Below are 27709 nucleotides of genomic sequence, written 5' to 3' on the forward strand. Positions count from 1 at the left end.
GGACAAGCGGAATCCACAAACAAAGTCATTATCAACAACTTGAAGAAAAGGTTATAGGATTCAAAAGGTAATTGGCCTGAGGTATTACCTGGAGTATTATGGGCTTATCGTACAACGACAAAAACAAGCACGGGAGAAACACCATTTTCAATGGTTTATGGTGCGGAGGCCTTAATTCCAGTTGAAATAGGAGAACCAAGCACACGGTACGTTCAAGCAACGGAGGAATCAAATGATGAAGAGATGCGGGTGAACCTTGATTTGCTCGAAGGAAGAAGAGAAGTTGCATTAATAAGGACGGCAGCACAAAAGTAAGTAATTGAATGGTATTATAACTGGAAAGCACACCTCAGATTCTTTAAAATTGGGAACTTCGTGCTTAAAAAGGTGTTCCAATCTACAAAAGCTGCTAATTCGGGAAAGCTAAGTCCAACATAGGAAGGACCTTACAGAGTTCGTGACATTGCGGGAAAAGGAGCATACGATTTGGAGACAATGGGTGGCAAGGTGCTACCCTCACATTGGAATACTGTCCACCTAAAGAGATATTATTTCTGAGAAAGTACCTACGATCAGGTATCGCTATATTTGAATTTTTCTTTGAATTGTTAAAATTTTACTAACGATTTTAGATGCTAGGCAAAACCCCTAACTCGTGCCAAATGATGAGTCACGACCTGCACGGCAAAGTGGAATATTCTAAAATTCCCAGCCCAGGGTTACAAATTAATCTGATAGAAATACACATAGGTTAGGCAGTCTTCATCTTTAATCGCACCTCCGAGTCCCGTATGTTTTTCTGTTTTCAGGAAAAATGACCAAATTGTGAGAAACAAACAAGTGCTCGAGGCTTCATACTTCAGCGCTCAAACACTTGGGGACTGCATATTGTACACAAATATGTGCGGTAAGACGGAGACGTAAATCGAAACAAGTGTCAAGCAGAAGTTACGGAACCTCAGCATTCATCATTGTGTTCTTTCCTATCAAAATAAAGGAAGATGCAAAACATACATCATAGTGTTCTTTCCCATGAGAACAACAGAATCACCTCTCAAACCCTTCCTAATACATTAAGATAGGGTCATGATTATGTATTGAAACAGGTTATAAGGAAAAACGTTATAGATGTATCTCAATACATGTAATATTCAAAAGCCTGTCCAAGTTCATGAATAAAAACTTGTCAAAGTTGTTTCAAACAAAACATGTGTGTTCCTATTTCTTTCATCGTATTATAACAGCATTATGAAGTTGAGACGTCTTCTTCATTAAGTGTCTATATATAAAAGGGCCCTCTTTTATAAACCTCATGTTAATAAGTCATGAGAAGAATCATAAAGCATTTTCAAAGGATAAAAATGCTAAACTATTCTATAAGTCCTAAGTAGATAAGGAAAAGGCAAGAATAGAGCACATTGAAGTACTAACAATCTTCTTGATATAATTAAAAAGACTAAGTAGAAACTTAGTCAACAAAAAGATCATACAAGTGCCCCATTATGATAACTGGGGACTTTCACCAAAAAATCCCTTAAAAAAATAACTAAGGGATAAAACCATCATCCAACAAAGAAAGTAAAAACAAAGTCTGGAAATTTAACTGGTCACTGAAGGGTTGGCACATCAGAAGTTGCAATATTAATTTCACTTTCAGAAACAGTCACAGGCACGGTGACAACTTCTGAAGAAGCAACAACAGGAGCGGTTTCAGCTGGGCTTGAAGTGTTAGGTTCAACGAGGGAAGCAAGAGTCACGGAAGTTTCAGCTTCCATAGACTGAGTCGTAGAAATTTCACCCTCGGGAGCTAGAATTGCAACATCTTCAACTTCAACTACCACAGCAACGACTTCGTCATTTACAGGTTCCTTAGCCATGGGAGCTTCAATTGCCGGAGAAGGAAAGTCAAATGATTGTTGGGTTCTTTCAATGGTTTCTAAAACTTTGGCCAACTCTGAGTCTAAGTCAAAGTTTTCTTGTCTGGCCTCCATTAAAGCATCACGACGAGAGTTTAAGAAAGCCCAACTCACCTCTAAATCAAACTTCTCCTCAAGAAGTCCATACTCCCTTTCCCACATAGCAAGATCATTCTTTAACACTTGATGTTCAGCTAAATGAGAATCAAGGGAAGATTCAAGGGAGGCATGAGAACTTTCTAAGGCATGTACTTTGTCAGAAGAGATCTTTAAATCAGTTTGAACTTGAGTCAAGTTCTGCACTAATTCTCCTGCATATTCTTCTTTCTTGTCCAAGAGTGTCTTAAGTTCTCTGATTTCTTCATTTGACTTTGATAACTGTTCTGAAAAGCAACATTCAAGGCGCTCCTTGTCTTTTTCAAATTGACTTGAAGAAGCTTTGGCAACTGCTAACTCAGAAGTCAGACTTCGCTTTTGCTGCTCCAGGTGATTTCTACTCTCTTGCAATTCTTCTATAGTTCCCTGAGCATTCTCAAACTGCTCTTTCCAATTATCTGCTTCTAGCTAGGCTCCCTTGGCTATTTCCTCAGCCTCGTGGATAGACTTTTCAGACTCACGAGTTTTCTTTTCCAGAAGGGAAATTCTTCCCATCAATTCTGTACCAATGAGGTTAGCCTACAGTGACAACTCATAGAAATAAGAATTTAGAGATAAAAAAAAACTTGTTAGTAAGTAGAGAAAAAATACCTTCAAAGTAGAGTGAACTATGTCATTCATCAAAGTTAAGCAACTGTGACTGCTCATCTTCTTCTTCTCAATATCTCCAATCAAAGGCCTAAGCCAGACATCTGCTCCACCAGACTTCCTTAAAAGACTGTTATTAGCAGGAACTTCAAGTGTAACGCTCCTCATAGCCAAGCTTCTGCTACTGGAACCATCATCTGCATGTTGAACAGAGGGAGGGGGAGCTATAGAAGGAGGAGCGGTAGAAGAAATGAAAATAACAGGCGTCAAAGGACTCGAAGCAGGTAAGGGAGCAGAGACAGGCAAGGGAGCAGAAATAGATAAGGGAGCAGGAACATATAGAACGGGCAAGGAAGCACTTGAAACCAACGGAGGAATAGAAGGAATGAGAACAGAGGAAGAAAAAGGAACTTCATCTAAAACTAGACCTAGTTCTCCACTTTCAAAACCACCAACAAAGAGATGTTGAATAGACTCATTGGTGTCCCTCGGAGTGGTTTCATCATCAGAAGGGATGCGAACAGGTTCGGTAAGTGAGGCACGAACAGGGGTAACTACAGCTTCATCCTCGGAAATGATGCGTCTCCTAACTCTTGGTCTAGCTATTAAAGAGGTGTCTTCATCTTCATCATTCTCAGAATCCTCTTCTACAACTTTCCTCTTTGATAGCGTAGCTTGAGTTCTCTCCAAAGAGAATGAAGTACCAGAAGAGGCTCGAAGGGCAATAGCTACTTCAGCTGTCATTCCTCGAATAGCAAATCCTGACAAAAAGAAGGATGAAAAAAGTTAGAAACAAGAAAGGACTTAACATACGAAAAATCATAAAGAGATGCATACCATGAGTTTTCACTTTCCAACCATGTAAATTGGAAATGGATTTCCAAGTTCTTGCCACCATAGATTGAATCTACCCAACCACAAATATTAGGAACGGGTTCCACATCTCCCATAGTTGCTACAGAAAAGCAAAAAGAGACGAAATTATAAAAGAAATTGAAATTCTTAAAGATAGGTACGGTAAGTAAAAAAAAAACTTACGTGCAAAGTTCCACTTCTCAGGGAAGGGGATATATGTTTCACCCACCAAATCAACTGTGCGTACTGTCACACCTCCTTTTTCCGCTCCCGCGGGGGTACAGGAGTTTTTTCCAATTAAAGGACAGTCGAAACAAGATTTATTTCTTTATTTCAGAGTCGCCACTTGGGAGATTTAGGGTGTCCCAAGTCACCTATTTTAATCCCGAATCGAGGAAAAGAATGACTCTGTATTACAGTCTGCGCACCAGAAATCCGGATAAGGAATTCTGTTAACCCGGGAGAAGGTGTTAGGCATTCCCGAGTTCCGTGGTTCTAGCACGGTCGCTTAACTGTTATATTCGGCTTGATTATCTAATATAATACGTATTATAAACTTATGTGCAAATTTTATCCCTTAGCCGCTTTTATTATTCTTTTTATTTATTGTTATTATTTTACGAAAAATTGCAACATTGTGAAAACGTATTTCAAATCACGTCGCAATCAATTGCACCCGTGGTTATTCGACACATTTCGACTCCGTTGAGATTTAGATTTGGGTTACATAAATGCACACCCGTATTTAAGGAAATAACATTATTAAATACGCGCCTAGAGCGACTAGCGTGTCATTATTTTGGGTAGGGCCGTGAAATTTGCTAAAACGGCTCCTCCCTAATTCTAAGCAATTAACTGTACATTTATTGAGGGCCCCGAAATCTATACATTTCATTAAGCGAGGCTCATCTCATTTATTTTAAATGGACAAATCTTAAAGCGACTACATTTTTTCTATAAAAATTAGTCTCTAAAATAAAGAAAGAAAAATCCTAATTAATTACTAGCTTTTATAATTTTAAGAAAACATGACATGCTAATTGCTTGGTTAATACAAATATTGATGAAAAAAAAGAATTTTACTCTTAATTTCGAAATTTTAAATAAAATAAAAATTCAACAACTAATATTCAAAATAAACAAATATAGCTAGATTAAAACTCAGCATTTTTATTATTATTTTTTTTAACAAAAAATATATTATTGAGATGAATTATTCACAATCATTTGAAACTAGATTTAACCATAATTACTAAAGCTTATTAGAAAGTTTATTAGACTTAAACGTTCTTCTAATCTTGCTTAAGCTCAAGTCATGCCTTAATGCCTAATTTACGATGTTTAATTTAAATTCATGTTTTAACTAAATTTAGCTACTTGTTCATGATCAACCTACAATCTTGAAGCCTTCATAGTTAGTGAATTAACCTGTTTTGCCGAACTGATTTATTACAGACTAACTTATGATATTATTTTCTTATTCCAGCTATTATTTAGTAATTCATGAAATAGCTTAAATACAATCAACAAAAGAAACAAAGAAAAAAAACGAAATTAAAACTTCAAATTTTCATTCTTCATATGTATTCATGCTTCATATTTCGGATTACAATAACCAGCTTTTCAATTGTGTACCTGATATTGGAAGCAAAAGAAAATGAATATGAGAATCAGCAGCAGCAGTAAAATCAGTACAACACAGCAACAATAGCCCAGCAACAGTAACAAACCAGTGGAGTAGTAATCCAAAAAAAAAACAAAATCTTCCAGCTTTGATGAAACAACAATTAATTCTGATTTCAAACAACAAAAGAAAGCAGAATATTTTTTTTAGTTTTTTTTTTTTATTTTGAAAGCTTAAATATTTTTCGGAATTTTCTATCTCTTAAATGTTCAGCCCTTTTCTCTCTCTTATTTTCAGATTTGTTTCTCTCTCTCGTATCTGTGTATTTTTTTTCTATCTCTCTGTATATCCTTTCTTTTGATTTCAAGACTTCACATATATAACCCATCCCATAAACCTTTCAATTAATTAAAATCCATACTTTTCTCTACCCAACCCATTATCTTTCCACTCATCCCCATTACATTAAATAAACATATCACACCACCCCATTTCATTTTGTCCCCCATGCTTCATTTAAAATAATGCAAGATTCCCCTTTAAATTAAATCTTGTCCCCCCTTTATATTAAATAATCATATCACAACCCACCCCATTTCATTTTGTCCCCCATGCTTCAAATAAACAATTACAAAATGTACAATTCCTAAACTACCCCTTCCGACCTTACTGAAATTACCAAACTACCCCTGAACGTTTTACAAATTTACCAAACTACCCATCAACTATAACACATCAATTAATCAAACTTAACCAAAATATAGACAATATGATCAATTTCTAACAATGTTCAAACAACAATATGAACACGGATGAACATCATAACAACAATATCACATGAACACGATTTTAACAACATTTCAACAACAAATCACATGAACACAAATTGAACAACAAAGAACAACTAAAATTTGATTGAACAATATTTTAGCAACAAACAATCCTATTTTCGGATTCAACAACTACAACAAACAAGTATATTTGGATTTCTAAACTTCAATCATATTGAACTTAAAATCAATTCTAACAACATTACAACCAACAATTCAAGAACAATCAAACAAAGTATGAACATGAATTGAATCTATTTTGAACAACAAATATGATGGATTTAAACGATTAAACCAACATATTTCTCTAACACAACTAAATTCTTTAGACAAATAACAAGATCGACGAATAAACAATTATGAACTTAAGCTTGAACTTAACAATATTAACAATTTCTAACAATACATAAACACATGAAACAAATTGAAGAAATAGTTAATTAAATTTCAATTTGAATCTAACAAACATCAAACTAACAAATATTCACTTAAACAATAATACAAACATGACATGAATATGAAAACAACTAATTAAACTTCTATTTTGAAATCTGAAAATTAATTTAACAAACAACATGAACACACTAGAAAATTATTTCAATGATGAACAACGAACAAAACAAGGATTAAATCGTTTAACGATTTTGGATCCGGAGAATATCAAACAAAAATATGGACAAAAATAAAACTCAAAAACAACTAACCGGAGGTGAATCAACGACGAACTTTGATTGTAAACAAATCTGTCCGAGCCTCGACCAAAGCTCGAACGAAAGACGACGAAGACGAAGAAGAAGTAGAAGCAGCGGCGGAGGAAGGAGGAGCAGCGGCAGCGTCGCGGACAGCCATGGCTGCTCGTCGAAGCTGGACACAGGCAGCAGTTGACGCGGCAGAACAGGAGCAGCTGGTCGACCATGGCAGCATGAAGCAGAAGTAGAAGCAGCGGCGGAGGAAGGAGGAGCAGCGGCAGCGTCGCGGACAGCCATGGCTGCTCGTCGCAGCTGGACACGGGCAGCAGCTGGTCGTCTACTGCTGCTGCGTTCAGCAGCTTATGGAGAAAATGGAGCAGCAGTTCGGGAAGCCATGGACGACGCAGAGGCAGCAAGAAAAAGCAACAAACATGGCGATGGGTTGACGACGAAGACGCAGCCATGGACGAGCCTTTTGAGCTTGACATGGAGAAGATGGGCTTCTTGGTGGTGTGTGCGCTTGTGTCGAAGGAGATTAAGCTGCTGGAGCTTAGCCATGGCAGCCATGGATGTGTGTTTTAGAGTTTGGAGAAGAAAGAAGAAAAGAAGAAGAAGAATGATAGGGGGGGCGGATGACTTAGGTCTTTTTAGGGTTTTTTTTTTCTTTTTTGTTTTTGTTTTGTGTTGTTTGTAAGATAATAGGATGTTGGGTTATGGACTGGGTCGACCCAGTTCGAAATGGACTGGGTCGTAGGGAAGATTGGGCCATTTTTTGGGCCTATGGCTTGAAATCGAAGAAGAGGCCCAATTCCGACTTTCTTTATATTTTCGCTCTCTTTTCTTCTTTTATTTCTCTAAAACTAAATTATAAAAATACTTAAACTATTATTAAGAACTAAATTAAGTTATAAAAGCGCAAATTAACTCTCAATAACAATTAACGCACAATTAAGTATTAATTAAGCATAAAATTGTATATTTGGACATTAAATGCTAAAAATGCAAACGATGCCTATTTTTGTAATTTTTAATTTTTGTAAAACAAATTTAATCACTAACAATTGTAGAATTAAATCCTACATGCAAAATGCGACATATTTTTGTATTTTTTATTAATTTAGCAAATAAACATGCACAGACAAATGCAAATAATTATTCAAAATATCACAAAATATCACAAAATTGCACATCAAAGAAAAATCATTTTATTTTTGAATTTTTTGGGACTAATTCTCATATTGGGCAAAAATCACGTGCTTACAGCTGCCCCTCTTTGCCTGAAGACACGAAGGGTTTTCGTGCAAAGATAAAGCGAGCGATTTTTGCCCATCCGAGTACTCCGTGTGAAGCATTTTTGAAAAAGGTTTGACCGAACCTTTGCTTCAAAGGTTTCCTACATATCCTGGGCTAAACAGGAATCAGGTCAATGTAGTTCGGGAGCACCCAAGCTTTCTTCTTCAATTTACGGGCCTTTCTGACATCTGCCGCTGTTGGTTTGAACCCTAACCCGAATGTGTCCAGATTTTTGGGCAAAGATACAGGTTGAGTAATGCCCTGCAGTTCAACCCCCAAACCCTTCCCGGGCACGAACCCGTTATTCAACATTTCTGACACTACCATGACGGTCGCAACTGACACCCTAGGACATGGCATGCTTTTACGCTCAGGCACCCTGCTCACCGGAACCGTGTCGAGGATCTGATACACCCACGACCCCGTATCATCTTCGGTCTCTATAAAAGGTACAATGGCATCATTCATGGCGCATGTGGGATCTTCCCCATGTAACACAATTTCTTGTCTGTCCCACTCGAATTTGATCATTTGGTGCAGTGTGGAGGGCACGACTTTTGCCGCATGAATCCACGGTCGACCCAACAAAAGATTATAGGATACTGCAGCATCCAACACCTGAAATTCCATCGTGAACTCGACTGGGCCAATAGTCAATTCGAGTACAATATCTCCTACCGTGTTTGTTCCCCCTCCATCGAACCCTCGAACACAAATGCTATTTTTGCGGATTCTATCCTCATCAATCTTTAACTTGTTCAATGTGGATAACGTGCAAATATTAGCGCTCGACCCGTTATCGATTAGTGCCCGAGTAACCATTGAACCTTCACATTTGACCGTCAAATAGAGAGCCTTGTTGTGTTTTGTGCCTTCCATAGGCAATTCATCATCAGAAAATGCTATCCTGTTCACTTCAAAGATCTTGTTGGCAATTGTCTCTAAATGGTTTACTGAGATTTTGTCAGGCACATGAGCCTCATTCAATATCTTCATTAAAGCTCGGCAATGCTCATCAGAGTGAATTAATAATGACAACAACGAGATTTGGGCCGGTGTTTTTCTCAGTTGCTCAACAATGGAATAATCTTGTCCTTTCATCTTTTTCAGAAACTCTTCTGCTTCCTCTTCCGTTACAGCTTTTTTAACTGGCACTGGATTGTCTTTTGCGCCCTTAGCTTTTCTCAACTCTTCAGGGGCGAAACAACGTCCTGACCGGGTCAGTCCCTGTGCTTCACAACTTTCTTCCTCAATTTCCTTTCCTTTGTATGTCACCACTACTTTGTCATATTTCCAGGGTACGGCTTTGCTATCAACCATGGGTAACTGGACTACCGGTTTTATGACAACCGGCTCTATATAGACTCCCTTCACGACCACCACGGGCATGGATACTGACCTTGGTACCACTATCTTGACTGGCTCCTGCTTTTTCTCGGCCACAAACGATCCCTTTCCCATTACTAGCACTGGCTTGTCTTCTACTGCTTTTAACTGAACCACTGGCCTTGCACTCACTGTCTTTTCTTTGGTTTCCGTAGAACGAATCACCATAACCACCTGCGAAGGTTTCTTAGGCTCTGCCCCCTTATGTATCAGTTCGATCATGTTGGCCTCATAATGCGCTGGTAACGGATTTTGATTGATGTTCGGGGCCTCTGGAGCCTGTACCTCAATACGACGATTATCAATGAGCTCTTGGATTGCGTTTTTCAACTTCCAACATTTTTCAGTATCGTGCCCCGGCATCCCTGAGCAATACTCGCAGCTAACAGAGTGGTCCAGGTTTCTGGGAAGAGGATTTGGTGCTTTGGATTCAACTGGGGTCAGCATCCCCAACTGTTTCAATCTGTGGAAAAGAGAAGTGTAAGATTCTCCCAGCGGAGTAAATGTTTTTTTGTTTGGGGCCTTCTCATTTCTAAAAGCTTGGTTTGGGCGGAAGCTGGTTCCTGGTCTGTTAGCCCTGGGAGGTGGATAGGTGTTTTGTGGGTGTGGCTGTGTATTTTGGGGACTTGGTGTACGCCATTGCGAGTGCACTGGGGGTTGAGTGTAGGTCTGGGCGTGGTGAATAGAAAATTGTGGTTCTGGTGGTGGATAATAGTGTTGCGGTGGACCATATGGGGTATATTGATAGTTTGGGTGATGGGGTCTGGGTTGGCTGTAGTAGAGTGGACGGCTATTGTGCTTGGACCAAACATTAGCTTCAACTGCCGCAACTTCTTCTTTCTTCTTCTTCCCCAGCACACCACCAGTACCGCTTTGGATGGCCTGGGTGGTTGCTTTCAACGCCGAGTAGCTCAAGATCTTGTTAGATTTCAATCCTTCTTCAATCATGGCTCCCATCTTTACCACTTCATTAAACGACTTCCCGACAGATGTCACTAGATGACCAAAATAGGTAGGTTCCAATGTTTGCAAGAAGTAATCTACCATCTCACTTTCCCGCATGGGAGGATCAACCCTTGCAGCTTGTTCCCTCCAGCGGAAACCAAACTCTCTAAAACTTTCCCCAGGCTTCTTTTCTAGTTTCAACAATGACAGACGATCAGGGACTATTTCGAGGTTATATTGAAAATGGCCGATGAATGCCTGGGCCAAATCATCCCATGTATACCATCGGCCGGGGTCTTGCCTCGTGTACCATTCTAGCGCTGACCCGCTCAGGCTTTGCCCGAAATATGCTATCAACAACTCATCTTTTCCCCCAGCCCCTCTCATTTTGCTACAAAAACCACGCAGATGGGCTACTGGGTCACCGTGCCCCTCATATAAGTCAAACTTCGGCATTTTAAACCCCGCAGGCAACTGTACATCAGGAAAAGGGCACAAATCTTTGTATGCGACACTAACTTGGTTTCCTAAACCATGCATGTTCCTGAAGGATTGCTCCAGGCTTTTGACTTTACGAATCACCTCCTCTTGTTCTGCATTCTTAACCGGTTTCTCAACTTCTCCCGGGATTTCAAAATGGGGAGAGGAGGTATATGGCTCAGGCGCTTTGAAAGTGGGTTCGGGAGGGTAATATTGGGTGTCGTGAGCTTGGAATAGCGGCTCACTGGATGATCTATGTAGTGGAGCTGGGGGAGGTGCCACAAAGACGGGAACATTTGGTGGAGGAGGGTTTTGAGTGGGAGGTGGAGCTTGGGAATCATAAGCCTCTCTTCCCTGATAATAGTGATGGCTTGGGAAACTTGTTGAAGGACCGGGAGAGGGGTATTCCGGCGTGTGTACTGGTTGGAGGGTAGGAGTAACGGGTAGTTCTTGCCCCTTCTGGGCTCTAGCTAAGGCTATCTGCATTTCATTCATTTCTAGCCTCATTTTTTCCATTTTCTCCAGGGCTTCCTTCAGCATCTGATTGGCCGTTTTTTCTGACTCAACGCTGTTGTCTGACCCAGTCATGCTTTCTGGTATAGGACCTTTTGATCTTGTTTGATAATGGTACGGTGCCAGTACGCTCTAACAACTAACTGATATTGGAAAAACAACAAACTTGTCAGTGTTAGAGTCTTAACAGATATTGTAATTGCACGTTAGGGGGATGCAATGCTCCTAGGCATTTAATCATTTCTAACATGCTTTTGCTCTGACCTCATGCATCATCCCAGCTTATTTTTGCTCTGACAAATATATATTCTTTTTTTTTTTTAAAATTACGGTCGAATCCTATAGAGATTGCCTACGTATCGTGACCCCGCACGAATCAGACCAAGCGTAGTTCGTGCAGATAAATGTAAAAATATGGGTGGAAATAAAATGCTCAACTTTCATTAATAAACAGACTCTTACAAACTCGACATCTTTTGTTTTGGAAAGAAACTAACAAACGCAATCTGAAAGCAAACAAAAACTCTAAGCTGCAAACATACTCAATCCGGACGTACAAAAGACTGACTCGACATGGTAGACACTCAAAGACACGGACTATGCATATTCTAGTGCTTCAAACTTAGGTATCCGCGGGGCGTCGTTCGGCCTTCGCCGCGGGTCTAGGATCCAAATCCCTTTCAAGCTGCTCTAACTCATTCATGGTTCGCTTCACATAGATCATCACTGCTGAGATAAAAGTAGTACGGGTCATGTCTTCACAAACCCGGCATCTCCTGACAATAGCATGAGCAATGGCTCTAATCCTGTCTTTTGTTTGCTTCTTTTCTATGAGCAAGCGTCTTATCTGATCGCTGCACGTCTTTAAAGCTCGGGAGTCTTGCAAGTGCTGGTCTTGCAGCTGTTGCACTTCTGCCTCCATTTGGGCTAACAAGTTGTAACAATGTCCGCTCTCAGTTTCGAAGTCTCTAGCCTGCCTAACCGCTCTACCTTCAAGGGCAACTACTTTTCTCTTTAAATTGGCAACAATTTTCTCATGGTCCCTCTTCAACTGATTCAAGTATTGGCGACGCTCTTCGGTTCTTGTCGCCCATTGTGCTTTGAGTTCTGCCATGACATTTTCAGCTTTTCCTAGCTCATCCCGCCATTCTCTGACTTCGCTTTCCAATCTTTTTACCAATTGTTCATCGGATCGGCTCCTCGGTTGCTTATCGATGGTTATCTTCAACTGTCGGACTTGGGCTTTAAGAGCGTCATTTTCTCTGGCTAGTCTATTCTTTTCACCTTGATCCTCGGCAACCTGTACACTGCTCTCGAATTTCAGACTCTCGACTTGTTGCTTTAATTTACCAATCTCAACCCGATAGCTTTCTTCCTTTGCTAACCAATCCCACTGCTCTTGGGACGACTTGGCGAAATCTTCGAGATGAGGTCTTTTAGCCGGTCTTCCATATGCCACGTCACCTCTGAACCATTCGTGATACCCTGGAGCAATTTCCCCTCTGACCCTATCAGACACACAAGTGTTTGCCATCAGATATTGACACTCACTCCAAATTTGACGAACCTCTTCCTCGGGGAATCGACCGTCAGGACTAATTTCGATCACTTGGGTACTTAAATCTTCATCTCTCGGTATTACTTGATATCTACCGAGTTGCCTCAGAACCCGATATGGTGCATAAGGTTGTATGCTTTTGAGTCCCATTAACAAAAAATGCGGTCGGGCTGCTGGCATATATATGACTTCCTCGACAGACAACCATCCAAGCACCCACTGTATCTGGCTAGCCTCGAGGTTCCGAAATAATAATGCCCAAGCTGTGACTCCTTCAGGTAGACCAACCCCTTTGATTCTCGTACAAAATTCCCCTATACAAGTTTTCTCAGCCGAGCCATAACTCAATAACTGAGAGCGCGGGCACAAATGCTCAATCATCCATATTTGCAACAATAAGTTACATCCCTCAAAAAATTTGCCCCCAGCTTTGCACGCAGTGAGAGCTCTGAAGATATCAGCCACAATCATAGGTGCTAAAGTGCTTTTCCCCATGGTTTGCAAAGTACTGACGACGCCTGCTATTTTCAAATCAATATTACCATCTTTCCTTGGGAATATTACGAGACCCAAAAAAGCTACCATAAATGCCACTCGCCTGTGTTTCTCCCATTTTTGTCGGCTATTTCTGCTGCAAAGCTTAAAGTCTGGATTATTGAACCCGCCCACATGTCCATATCTATCATACACGAAGCGGAAACTGCAGAAACCCTTTGCAAAATCTGGGTGATGAACTGTCCGGGGTACTTTCAAGGAATCCAGGAATCGATGTATGGTAATGGCTCTAGGAGCAATCAAGTATTTGAATCTCAATGGAGCTTGGTCACTTCCAATGTACCCCGCTATTTCTTCTATTGTTGGGGTGAGTTCAAAGTCTGAAAAATGAAACACATTATGTGCCGAATCCCAATGGGCGACCAATGCCCTGATGATATCCCCCCGAGGCTGAATGTCTAATAAATCCGGAAGGTCTTTCAAATATTTTCTCACTTCGTCTTGCCCTTCTTTGCCCAAATCATTCCACCACAATTGCAGCTCAAAAGGGATTTTGGTCATTATTGAAAAAGGCTCATTTATTGTTGTGCTCATCCTGCACATTTATTAAAGCGTTTAAGCAAAAGAAAACTTTTATTTAACTCCAAAAACTACTATCTATATTATCGACTCAAAATTAACCCTATATTTTAAATGAAGAACTCAATTCTTAATTCTAATATTTTTAGATAAAAGACCCGATATTGCGACACGGCCTTCCTGCGCCTCAGGGGCAAAAATTTTAAGGCTGTGAAGGTCAAAAATCAAAATACGACCAAAGGTGGTTGTTTATGCAAAGTCAGCCCTCCGGTGCCCCGTTTGGGAATATTTGGCTATTTATGACATAACAACATCACCTGACTTATTTATGACTCTTTTTTTTTATCGTTTTTCGAATTAGGAAACTCACTATTGCAAACACGGCCTTTCAACGTCTCGGGGACGAAGATTTTTAAGGCTATGTGGGTCAACTGGACCAAATCTTAAATATGACCCAAATGCGGTTGTTTATGCAAAGTCAGCCTTCCGGCGTCTCCTTCGGGAACATTCGGCTATGTCTTCATAAAACAGCGTCACCCGACTTCTTAGAAATTTGACATATATATTTTGCTATTATTAACAAAAGGGGAGGTTGGACACCACCCGACTTATTTATGGCAAAATTAAAATTCTTGACATGTTTTTTTTTGTTTTTTTTTATTTATTTGTTTTTGGCTATTTTAGCAAAAGGTGGGGTTGGACCCGATGAGGGTTGCCTACGTATCTCACATCCGGTGAGAATCAAACCCGCGTAGTTCGGGCAAATTAACCGAACTATTTTAAAACATGACTCTTTTTCATTTTTATTTTTTTCCTGGCAAGACAATCTATTTTCCTTTTCTATTTTTGAAAAAGACAAAATAACGATTTTTTTTCATTTTCAACAAACAATAAAACAATCTATTTTTCCGGAAAAAAATAAAATAATAAAAGACTCTTTTTTTTTTATATTTTTTAGTAAAACAAAATAAAATATTTTCCTCTTTTTTTTTTCAAAATTTCGGCAGAGTTTCGCCAGTAATTGGTCATTGATTTTTTCTAAAATAATCAATTAACTCCCTAACTGATATATTCTTTTTCCCTTTTTTTTCTTTTTTTTTCTTCAATTTTCCAACATTCCCGAGATTCAGAAACCGGTCAACATGCAAGTTCGAAATAAATATATGTACAGAGCAAGTAGGATGCATCAGAATGGTCTTTTCATTTCAGGTTGCTAGTCCTAGACGGACCCAACCCCTGTGTTGAGTCCCCTAAGTCAAATGCAACGTGATGCAAATAAGCGTTCCTACTAGGGATCCGGCATGAGGTTTCGTTATACTAGGTTTATAACCTGGGTATATGTTCTAGACTGTGTACCCGAGCGGACAACTCGAGTCGAGGAGGGGGCAACTTACCGGGAACCAAAAGGCCATCCGGCTTCGTAACTTATCCGTCCTCTTTCTTATTTCAGGTATTGACACTAACAGAATAGGGAGCCTCGACCAGCGAGCTTCTCCCCGGAGGTAAGAAGAGAAGGGTTTCGGCACAGTTTATATACAGTTCAGATAATATCAAAGCGGTAAAAGACAACATTTAGTATGTTATGTCAGAACATGCAATATATATCAGATAATAAAGCCAAATATAACAATTATTCTAAGCTCGAATTCTTGAACCCTGAACTAGTGGTTCTGGGTTATCGTCCCCAGCAGAGTCGCCAGAGCTGTCACACCTCCTTTTTCCGCCCTCGCGGGGGTACAGGAGTTTTTTCCAATTAAAGGACAGTCGAAACGGGATTTATTTCTTTATTTCAGAGTCGCCACTTGGGAGATTTAGGGTGTCCCAAGTCACCTATTTTAATCCCGAATCGAGGAAAAGAATGACTCTGTATTACAGTCTGCGCACCAGAAATCCGGATAAGGAATTCTGTTAACCCGGGAGAAGGTGTTAGGCATTCCCGAGTTCCGTGGTTCTAGCACGGTCGCTTAACTGTTATATTCGGCTTGATTATCTAATATAATACGTATTATAAACTTATGTGCAAATTTTATCCCTTAGCCGCTTTTATTATTCTTTTTATTTATTGTTATTATTTTACGAAAAATTGCAACATTGTGAAAACGTATTTCAAATCACGTCGCAATCAATTGCACCCGTGGTTATTCGACACATTTCGACTCCGTTGAGATTTAGATTTGGGTTACATAAATGCACACCCGTATTTAAGGAAATAACATTATTAAATACGCGCCTAGAGCGACTAGCGTGTCATTATTTTGGGTAGGGCCGTGAAATTTGCTAAAACGGCTCCTCCCTAATTCTAAGCAATTAACTGTACATTTATTGAGGGCCCCGAAATCTATACATTTCATTAAGCGAGGCTCATCTCATTTATTTTAAATGGACAAATCTTAAAGCGACTACATTTTTTCTATAAAAATTAGTCTCTAAAATAAAGAAAGAAAAATCCTAATTAATTACTAGCTTTTATAATTTTAAGAAAACATGACATGCTAATTGCTTGGTTAATACAAATATTGATGAAAAAAAAGAATTTTACTCTTAATTTCGAAATTTTAAATAAAATAAAAATTCAACAACTAATATTCAAAATAAACAAATATAGCTAGATTAAAACTCAGCATTGTTATTATTATTTTTTTTAACAAAAAATATATTATTGAGATGAATTATTCACAATCATTTGAAACTAGATTTAACCATAATTACTAAAGCTTATTAGAAAGTTTATTAGACTTAAACGTTCTTCTAATCTTGCTTAAGCTCAAGTCATGCCTTAATGCCTAATTTACGATGTTTAATTTAAATTCATGTTTTAACTAAATTTAGCTACTTGTTCATGATCAACCTACAATCTTGAAGCCTTCATAGTTAGTGAATTAACCTGTTTTGCCGAACTGATTTATTACAGACTAACTTATGATATTATTTTCTTATTCCAGCTATTATTTAGTAATTCATGAAATAGCTTAAATACAATCAACAAAAGAAACAAAGAAAAAAAACGAAATTAAAACTTCAAATTTTCATTCTTCATATGTATTCATGCTTCATATTTCGGATTACAATAACCAGCTTTTCAATTGTGTACCTGATATTGGAAGCAAAAGAAAATGAATATGAGAATCAGCAGCAGCAGTAAAATCAGTACAACACAGCAACAATAGCCCAGCAACAGTAACAAACCAGTGGAGTAGTAATCCAAAAAAAAACAAAATCTTCCAGCTTTGATGAAACAACAATTAATTCTGATTTCAAACAACAAAAGAAAGCAGAATATTTTTTTTAGTGTTTTTTTTTTATTTTGAAAGCTTAAATATTTTTCGGAATTTTCTATCTCTTAAATGTTCAGCCCTTTTCTCTCTCTTATTTTCAGATTTGTTTCTCTCTCTCGTATCTGTGTATTTTTTTTCTATCTCTCTGTATATCCTTTCTTTTGATTTCAAGACTTCACATATATAACCCATCCCATAAACCTTTCAATTAATTAAAATCCATACTTTTCTCTACCCAACCCATTATCTTTCCACTCATCCCCATTACATTAAATAAACATATCACACCACCCCATTTCATTTTGTCCCCCATGCTTCATTTAAAATAATGCAAGATTCCCCTTTAAATTAAATCTTGTCCCCCCTTTATATTAAATAATCATATCACAACCCACCCCATTTCATTTTGTCCCCCATGCTTCAAATAAACAATTACAAAATGTACAATTCCTAAACTACCCCTTCCGACCTTACTGAAATTACCAAACTACCCCTGAACGTTTTACAAATTTACCAAACTACCCATCAACTATAACACATCAATTAATCAAACTTAACCAAAATATAGACAATATGATCAATTTCTAACAATGTTCAAACAACAATATGAACACGGATGAACATCATAACAACAATATCACATGAACACGATTTTAACAACATTTCAACAACAAATCACATGAACACAAATTGAACAACAAAGAACAACTAAAATTTGATTGAACAATATTTTAGCAACAAACAATCCTATTTTCGGATTCAACAACTACAACAAACAAGTATATTTGGATTTCTAAACTTCAATCATATTGAACTTAAAATCAATTCTAACAACATTACAACCAACAATTCAAGAACAATCAAACAAAGTATGAACATGAATTGAATCTATTTTGAACAACAAATATGATGGATTTAAACGATTAAACCAACATATTTCTCTAACACAACTAAATTCTTTAGACAAATAACAAGATCGACGAATAAACAATTATGAACTTAAGCTTGAACTTAACAATATTAACAATTTCTAACAATACATAAACACATGAAACAAATTGAAGAAATAGTTAATTAAATTTCAATTTGAATCTAACAAACATCAAACTAACAAATATTCACTTAAACAATAATACAAACATGACATGAATATGAAAACAACTAATTAAACTTCTATTTTGAAATCTGAAAATTAATTTAACAAACAACATGAACACACTAGAAAATTATTTCAATGATGAACAACGAACAAAACAAGGATTAAATCGTTTAACGATTTTGGATCCGGAGAATATCAAACAAAAATATGGACAAAAATAAAACTCAAAAACAACTAACCGGAGGTGAATCAACGACGAACTTTGATTGTAAACAAATCTGTCCGAGCCTCGACCAAAGCTCGAACGAAAGACAACGAAGACGAAGAAGAAGTAGAAGCAGCGGCGGAGGAAGGAGGAGCAGCGGCAGCGTCGCGGACAGCCATGGCTGCTCGTCGCAGATGGACACAGGCAGCAGTTGACGCGGCAGAACAGGAGCAGCTGGTCGACCATGGCAGCATGAAGCAGAAGCTCGCAGCTAGCAACAATGGCGAGGAGCTGGAGCCGCAGCCTTGCGCAATTTCGAGCAGCAGCAACGACAACTACGGCGGAGGAGCAGCTCGTCGTCTACTGCTGCTGCGTTCAGCAGCTTATGGAGAAAATGGAGCAGCAGTTCGGGAAGCCATGGACGACGCAGAGGCAGCAAGAAAAAGCAACAAACATGGCGATGGGTTGACGACGAAGACGCAGCCATGGACGAGCCTTTTGAGCTTGACATGGAGAAGATGGGCTTCTTGGTGGTGTGTGCGCTTGTGTCGAAGGAGATTAAGCTGCTGGAGCTTAGCCATGGCAGCCATGGATGTGTGTTTTAGAGTTTGGAGAAGAAAGAAGAAAAGAAGAAGAAGAATGATAGGGGGGGCGGATGACTTAGGTCTTTTTAGGGTTTTTTTTCTCTTTTTTGTTTTTGTTTTGTGTTGTTTGTAAGATAATAGGATGTTGGGTTATGGACTGGGTCGACCCAGTTCGAAATGGACTGGGTCGTAGGGAAGATTGGGCCATTTTTTGGGCCTATGGCTTGAAATCGAAGAAGAGGCCCAATTCCGACTTTCTTTATATTTTCGCTCTCTTTTCTTCTTTTATTTCTCTAAAACTAAATTATAAAAATACTTAAACTATTATTAAGAACTAAATTAAGTTATAAAAGCGCAAATTAACTCTCCATAACAATTAACGCACGATTAAGTATTAATTAAGCATAAAATTATATATTTGGACATTAAATGCTAAAAATGCAAACGATGCCTATTTTTGTAATTTTTAATTTTTGTAAAACAAATTTAATCACTAACAATTGTAGAATTAAATCCTACATGCAAAATGCGACATATTTTTGTATTTTTTATTAATTTAGCAAATAAACATGCACAGACAAATGCAAATAATTATTCAAAATATCACAAAATATCACAAAATTGCACATCAAAGAAAAATCATTTTATTTTTGAATTTTTTGGGAGTAATTCTCATATTGGGCAAAAATCACGTGCTTACACGTACAGCAACATAACGAGTGTACCATCCACGATCCTTGTCATCTTCAGGGCTTACCAAGACCCTTTTACTTCTTGCAGTTAAAGTAAAAACCCCATTGCGGAATAGCTTGGGGTGGTAAAGATGAATAAGGTGGGGAAAGGAAAAGTCAACATTAGCTTTGACAGATAAATACCTCAAACAAGCAACTGCCCTCCATACAAGGGGGCCAATTTGTCCAAAATAAATTTTGAAAAAGCGACAGAAATCAAGTATAACTGGGTCAATAGCAGGAATAAATCCCAAAGTGAAGGGGTAAGTATAAACAAAAGAAAATCCAATCCTAAAAGAAGATATTCTCTAGTTTGGATTAGGGATCACTATACGAAGATCACTTCTCCAGTTGCAATCTTTTCGAACAATAGAAACCAAAGGTTCAGTGATTAGAGAAGGAAAAATGTCAGCTTTCTCTAAATTAACAACTTGTTCACAAAGAGATTTTTTATCATTCTCAAAGGATAAGTCATTGGGTACTATTTCCTCAACTAAAGGCTCTTGAAGAGGCTCAGAAAGTTCTTTACCTTTAGAAGAGGATTTCTTAGTGATAGAACCTCTAGAAATAGTGCCAAAACTAGAAGAAGGAGTGATGGAACCAGAGGAACCACCACGAACGGATCCTAGGCTACGAAGCCTGCCACCTCTACCCCTTCTATGTCTTACAGGGGCGTTGGGGAAGCTATCAAGAATTGGGATTCTCTTAGGGTTAGGATTCGGAGATGCCATTGCAGAGAAAGGATGAACTAAAGGAGAAAGGAACAAAAGTAAAGAGTAAAGTATCTGTTAAGGGTTTATGAAGAAGAAGACAAAGGAAAAAAGGTTAAATATGTATATAATAGCAACCGTCAAACAAAGAAGCTTAATGATGAAAGTCTATAATAAATGCAACTATCACTTCGTGAATAGAGGGGATGAAGAAGCCTTGGAAAAAAGGCTGTAGAATTACAAAGCCAATCAGAAGGTGACACGTGTGTAGAGCATTAAATAGAAAAGACAACTGAAGCGTCAGTACTGACATAACATTGATTACGGCGAAAATTCCTTTTTCGTGAAGATCCACTTCCCAAATATTTAATTGATAAATAAATGGAAAGTGGGGGGACTATCTGTATTGGGAAAAAACTGAGTCTGAATATTGAAGATGACGTGTCATGACACGTGGACTGGTCAAAAGGTCAAAACGCAATAAATAGCCAAGAGGCACGGGAGACAACAGATAGGAGGAAGAAAACAACATAGGTGTGGACCGTTACTCAAATAGGTACGAGTCTTGTACCTATTCGAGTCATTTAAAGACCGAAGATCGGAAGAGGTTGAAGATACGAATCTGATGACGTAAAAGAGTCTAAATACAACATTAAATATCAAGTACGTTAGAATATTTGAATTAAATAGAAATGATTGTGTAACGTTTTTTTTAATGTCATTTATTGCTCATAATTGCCTCATTAAGACAAAGGCATTACATTTTCTCCTAGAATCAACTATAAAAGGAGAAGGACTGAACATCTGTAGACACACGAAATATTATCGAGATTACACTGAAATACAAAACTACTTATTCTCAGAAATCTTCTATTATTCTCCTGATTATCAGTAACCCGAATTTCTCTTTATTTCTAGCTTTGACCAAAGACTCAGATTTTTTGTTAAACAGTTGTATTAAATCCACTTAAGCTTCCAAAGCTTATAATCTGTTGGTATCGGCGAAAATATTTTACATTAGAAGTTTCAGTTTAATTTTTATTGTCTCTCTTTCTACTCCATTCTTGATCCCCAATATAATAGAAATTTAAAAGAAAACTCCGTTTTTGAATACTTTAATTGATTAGAATAGACATAGATAATTTGTGTAGTTGATTCTCATTAATCAATTTGTGATCGAGATGTAATTGATTAATATGCAACTCGAATCGAGGTGTGCTCAAATTGATTCGAACAAACAAACTTGTCAGACTCATTGAAATGGGATTAGGTTTATTTTAAACGCGATTCTCGTGGTTTTGTACTAATTGTCAAAAAAACTCAAGTTGATTGACTAACATGCTTACAAAAATAGTCATGACTTGAGCATCTTATAGTTTTGTGTTTTTCTTGAGTACTGAAGTGGCAATTCCAAGAGCTAAATGGGTGCATGGCACGAAAGTCAAACATTGAAAATAAATTTGGAAAATGGGGGAGATGTACCTAACGCTGATTAAAAATTAGAAACAGACCGTAGCAGGTAGTTGAAATGGGCCGAATATTTATATGCGTAGAGTACGTGCAATTAATCAAATTGATTATGTACCTGAGTCCGAGAATATACGATAAGCAAGAAAGGAATATATAGAAAAAATATATAAGTTTTTGAATTATGACATACTCCCTCCGGTCCAAAATAAGTGATTTTTTTAGTTGTTTTCACACATATTAAGAAATTCACCTATAACATTAATTAGCAATGAGATTGACCATATTAACCTTTACTATCTCTTCACATAAACACTCCTAACACATACTCCAACATTAATTACTCCAAGGGTAATGTAGGAAGAAAATAATTAATTCATTCTTGAAATCTGAAAAAATTACTTATTTTGGACCACAAAAAAAAGGCCAAAAAATCATTTATTTGGACCGGAGGGAGTATTGTTTAGCTCATATTAACTCGACTCATATAGACTTTAAGTATGCATTTGGACATAAGAATTGTAAAATTTCAAAAAATGTAAAAATAAATTCCAAGTAAAAATGATATTTGAAAATTAGAGTTGTATTTGGACATGAATATAATTTTGGGCTTTTTTTTTAATTTTTATGAGTGATCTGAAGTAAAAATTTTGAAAAATAACTTTTTGAGTTTTTCAAATATTCGAAAAATTCAAAAATTCATCTTTAAGTGAAAATTAAAAATCTCATGGCCAAACACTGATATCGGAAAAAGTGAGATTTTTTATGGCCAAACGGGTCCTAGATGCTGGACGGGAGATGATCTAGGCAAGTATTGAATACCAAATGGTCAAATAAAAACGTACAATGAGTTAAATTATGTATTGATTTAACTTTTTTAACATGTTCATTTGACATCCCTAGACTAACTCGATATGATCCATTTTAATCATTTCGATTCACCCAATTATCGAACTTTGGACAGATTTGATAAATTACATAAACTTATTCTATGTTTGATACTCCTACCAGAAATTCAGCCTCTCATGAGTCATGCCCTTAAAGTTCAATGACACGAAGTAGTAAAATGAAAAAAACTTTGTGTGAACAAAACAAATACTTATAGTTTTTGGTAGTTTGAATAGTGAATTTTTTCTCGTCATCATTAATAACCAGTGATCTTTGAATCAATGGAAAAGGGAGAAAATAAAATAAAAGGCAAAAAAAGATAATTAATAGACCAAATTACGATCCATTTATAGATAAACTTTCTTTTTCAATCCACTGAAGGTATATGTAAATATCTCGTTGAAAAAGTTAGTAAAGAAATGAGAAAAGAGAGGGTAGTAGAGAGCCAAACATGTTTTAAATTTCATTATGTCTCGTCAATTACACACACTAGTTCTGTTTATATCTATAATTATTTACTTTGCGAGCAATGGCGGAGCCAGAATTTTCATCAAGGGATGTTAAAAACATAAAATAATAGATACACCAAAAAGTTTAGGGGAGTCAAACGTATAATAAATATACAGAAAACAGAAAAAATTATCGAACAATACAATGTACTTTTCCGGTGCCCTTGGTTGAAATTGAATGTGGCTCCGCCACCGTTTGCGACATGAAAAGGTTGTCATTTACGTAATGCAGCTACTTTGTCTCAACAGTTTAAGTCATTACATAACCTTAACCCATCCAACCCGTTCTTTTTTTTTTTTTTTTTTTTTTTTTTTGCGTTCAATATCTCAATGCTCTAGTCCGACTCAAGGGCGGAGTCCATGTTATCGTTACAGGTTCGACAAATTTCAATAGTTTTTGCTTAAATATTATATTTGTATAAAGAAATAAATTTAAAATATATAAATAAATTACCTATAACCCAATGAACAAAAAGATTATGGTCCAACACCCATACATTAAAAAATTTGAACCCGCCTCTAGCTCAACTAATCTGAATTGCGCTACGTAAAGCTCATGAAAAAAAAAACACCTCCTACAAAAATTTCTTTATTTTCTGAGCTCATCCGAGACCCTTTTACTGAAGATGAAAAGATTTTAGGGAAAATATCAGTTATGCCCATTTATAAGTAGCTTATTACAAAAATTGATTAATTCATAAAATATTACTAATATTAGCAAAATATTATTAATATTAGCTAATTAGCTATTTGTAGCAAAAAAAAGTCAGTTTTTTGCTTTCTTTTGAGTGAGTGTTATTAGAATAGATTGTATACATCTTAAGGAGCTTGAATCTCAGTTTTGTAATAATTTGGTGGAGTTTTGAAGTGGTTTGAATTGAAAATTCGAAATAGAAGATGAACACAAAAAATGATGTGTATCATTTGTATATCACATATGTATCATATTTATATCAAATAGTTATCACATGTATATCCATGTATACCTGTATGTAGGATACATGCGTGATACATGTGTCGCAGGAGAATTTTTTGAACTCAATTTTAACTACGAATTTTGATACAAAATCAATCCAAATCACCTCCAATCTTCCTCAAAATTTGTATATTGACTCATCTATATGTTTTAATTTCAATGAATTTCAACCATACCCATTGAAAAAGGTCCTTTTTTGCTTAGATTTTTGGAATCATTTGTGTGTGTGTGTGTGTCTATATATATATATATATATATATATATATATATACACACACACAACAACAACAACAACAACAACAACAACAACAACAACAACAACAACAACATACCTAGTATTATCCCACATCGTGAGGTTTAGGGAGGGTAGTGTGTACGCAGACCTTACCCCTACCTTGTGAGGATAGAGAGGTTGTTTCCAATAGACCCTCGGCTCAGGAAAACATAAGCGCCACATTAATGAAAATATAGACAAGAAGGGATAGTACCAAAAAGCCACATAAAAGCTGAATAAAAACAAAAGATAGTAAATTGATCAACAATGAAGGAAACAACAGTTAGTCATAAAAACCTACCAACCAACAGATAGCGAGACTGCGTGCCAATACTACTATTATGAACACTCTAGACTACCTACTCTACTACCCTAATCCTCGACTCTATACCTTCCTATCAAGGGTCATGTCCTCGGTCAGTTGAAGCTGCGCCATGTCTTGCCTAATCACCTCTCTCTACCTCGTCTTTGGCCTACCTCTACCTCTCCATAGACCCTCCAATATCAACCTCTCACACCTCCTCACCGGGGCGTCTGTGCTCCTCCTCCTCCTCACATGACCAAACCACCTAAGCCGCATTTTTCGCATCTTATCCTCAATAGGGGCCACACCCACCTTGTCGCGAATAACCTCATTTTTGATCCTATCTAACTTGGTGTACCCGCACATCCATCTCAACTTCCTCATCTCTGCTACCTTCATCTTCTGGACACGAGCGATCTTGACTGGCTCATCCATTCGCTATCTCATCCATGAAATTTCCTTTCCCTCTTGCATCTAATGTTGTTGATTAGGCTTAAAATTATGGAAGGAGATCTTTGCGTGTAATTCTTGGAGAGAAAGAACCTTATTTATTTGGATTTTTAATTTTTATATGTTCTTTGTTAGTTTTGATAATTATATGATTAATGACTAGAGGTTAGTAAGTTCGAACTTATTTGGGATATTTATGTAAAATTACCAAGATTTTATCCATACCATCGTGATCTGTAGTGGCCATTCAATCTGTCAAAAGGAAATATGAACTTGGACTTAACAACAAAAGATGTATATATCTAAATAAGCTGGAAAACTGCCACTTGGCATGTACAAGTAAAAACACAATACTGAGTATAAACAACTCCCAAAGACCCGACAGTAACAAGTCACAATCTCTAAGAAAATATTCTAACTATCTCTATACATCAATGTCTAGGAAAAATAGAAGAAACGACATAAAGAGATAGAGGAGGACTCTGAGGCCTATGGACGCTGGCAGATATACCTTGAAGTCTCCGAAGCAGCAGCAAGTACTCTCAACTAATAGCGGGGTTGGTAGGAGGTACCTGCATCTATACACAAAATATGTGCAGAAGAATAGCATGAGTACACCACAACGGTACCCAGTAAGTGCCAAGCCTAACCACGGTATAGTAGTGACGAGGTCAAGTCAGGACCCTACTGAGATATAATAATAAAACATAAGATATAGCAATATGATGAAAGACTAAGAATTTAACAAAGAGAATTTATAGAAAAGTAACAACACAACACATAGAGGTAAATAACAGGGGCACTTACGAGATACCGTCTCGTAGTCCCAAAAGTAAATACTCAACAGGGGATCTCCCGAGGTACCGCCTCGTAGTCCCAAAAGTAAATATGCAAGGGGATCTCCCGAAGTACCGCCTCGTAATCCCAAAAGTAAATATGCAGGGGGATCTCCCGAGGTACCGCCTCGTAGTCCCAAAAGCAAATACACAGCTCGAAACCGATGGAAACAATAATTAATAGCAAGATTCCTACAATTTAAGACTAATACAAATCAAGGAAAAACAAGAATTCAACTAAGCATGCTGCACAGATTTCAAATAAGCATTTAAGACACGTAGACATGCGATATTAGACTAGACAAGATAACTACACATGCTGGGATGACTTATTTAAGGTATAACAGGTTACTATTCAGTAAAAATTAAATTTTCAATAATTAGCCCGGGTACGCACTCGTCACCTCGCGTACACGACACTCACATATCATAGAAGTGTCACAACAATACCAAATCCTAAGGGGATTTCTCTCACACAAGGTTAGGCAAGCTACTTACATCGAACCAAGCTCAATCAATTAGTGAGAATACCTTTTCCTCAACTTTCCGACTCCGAATGACCCAAATATAGCCAAAAAAAATTACATACTATAAATATAACTATAAGAAACCATCTAATTAATGAAATCAAGACTTTAACAAGAAATTCGAAAATCGCCCCAAAAAGTCAACTGAGGCCCACATCTCGGAAGCGTTTAAAAATCACAAAATATGAACTCCCATTCAACCACGAGTCCACTCATACTAAAATTACTCAAATGCGACACCAAATCTCAATCAAAACCCCAAAATTTTGTTGAAGAACTTTCCCACTTTCCCCCCAAATTTCGCAACCCAAAACCTTAATTAGATGATGAAATTAATGATGGATTAGTGGATATTAATTAAAAACAAGTCAAGAATCATTATCCAATAGTTGCCTCTGAAAAACCCTCAAAATCTCGCCTAAATCCATGCTCTCAATCTCAAGTTATGATGAAAATGGCTTACCTCGATTTTGAAATGTTATATCTGCCCAGGTGAATCCTTCTTTGCGAATGCGGAAACTTCCTCGTATTCGCGAAGCATAAAAATTCCTTCAGTCCAAAACCTTTTTCGCAAACGCGAGAGCCAACTCGCGAACGCGGAAGCTTACACTGCCTGACCCGTCGCGAACACGTTCACCTCTACGTGTTCCCGTAGGCCAAATGCCTGGTGACTCAGACCAGCTCTTCTACGCGAATGCGAGGTCCCTTTCGCGAACGCGTAGACTTAAGATCTTAGTGCTTCGCGAACGCGGCACCTACATCGCGAATGCGAAAAATAAAACTCTGCTGACCTCCCAGATACGTTACGCGATCGCGAGACCTTTCTCGCGAACGCGATGAAGGAAACCAGTAACAGAATATCAGATATTTCTGCAATTCCAACAAGTCCAACTCTAGTCCGTCAATCATCCGGAATCCACCCGAGGCCCCTGGGACCTCAACCAAAAATACCAACAAGTCCTAAAAC

The 27709-nt window shown here is 37.6% G+C and overlaps 1 protein-coding gene across 1 annotated transcript; it reads right to left on the minus strand.

The window, feature by feature from the left end:
* Positions 1–1607: 1607 nt before the first annotated feature.
* Positions 1608–3558, minus strand: LOC138890216 (uncharacterized). Its single transcript, XM_070173582.1, has 4 exons — positions 3498–3558; positions 2708–3421; positions 2098–2428; positions 1608–1980 (listed from the first exon to the last, which is right to left on the minus strand). Exons 1-4 carry the CDS (start codon positions 3556–3558, stop codon positions 1608–1610), a joined length of 1479 nt encoding a protein of 492 aa, XP_070029683.1.
* Positions 3559–27709: the final 24151 nt, after the last annotated feature.

This window comes from Nicotiana sylvestris, chromosome 4 (genome assembly GCF_000393655.2).
Source record: "Nicotiana sylvestris chromosome 4, ASM39365v2, whole genome shotgun sequence".
Classification (NCBI taxonomy): Eukaryota; Viridiplantae; Streptophyta; class Magnoliopsida; order Solanales; family Solanaceae; genus Nicotiana; species Nicotiana sylvestris.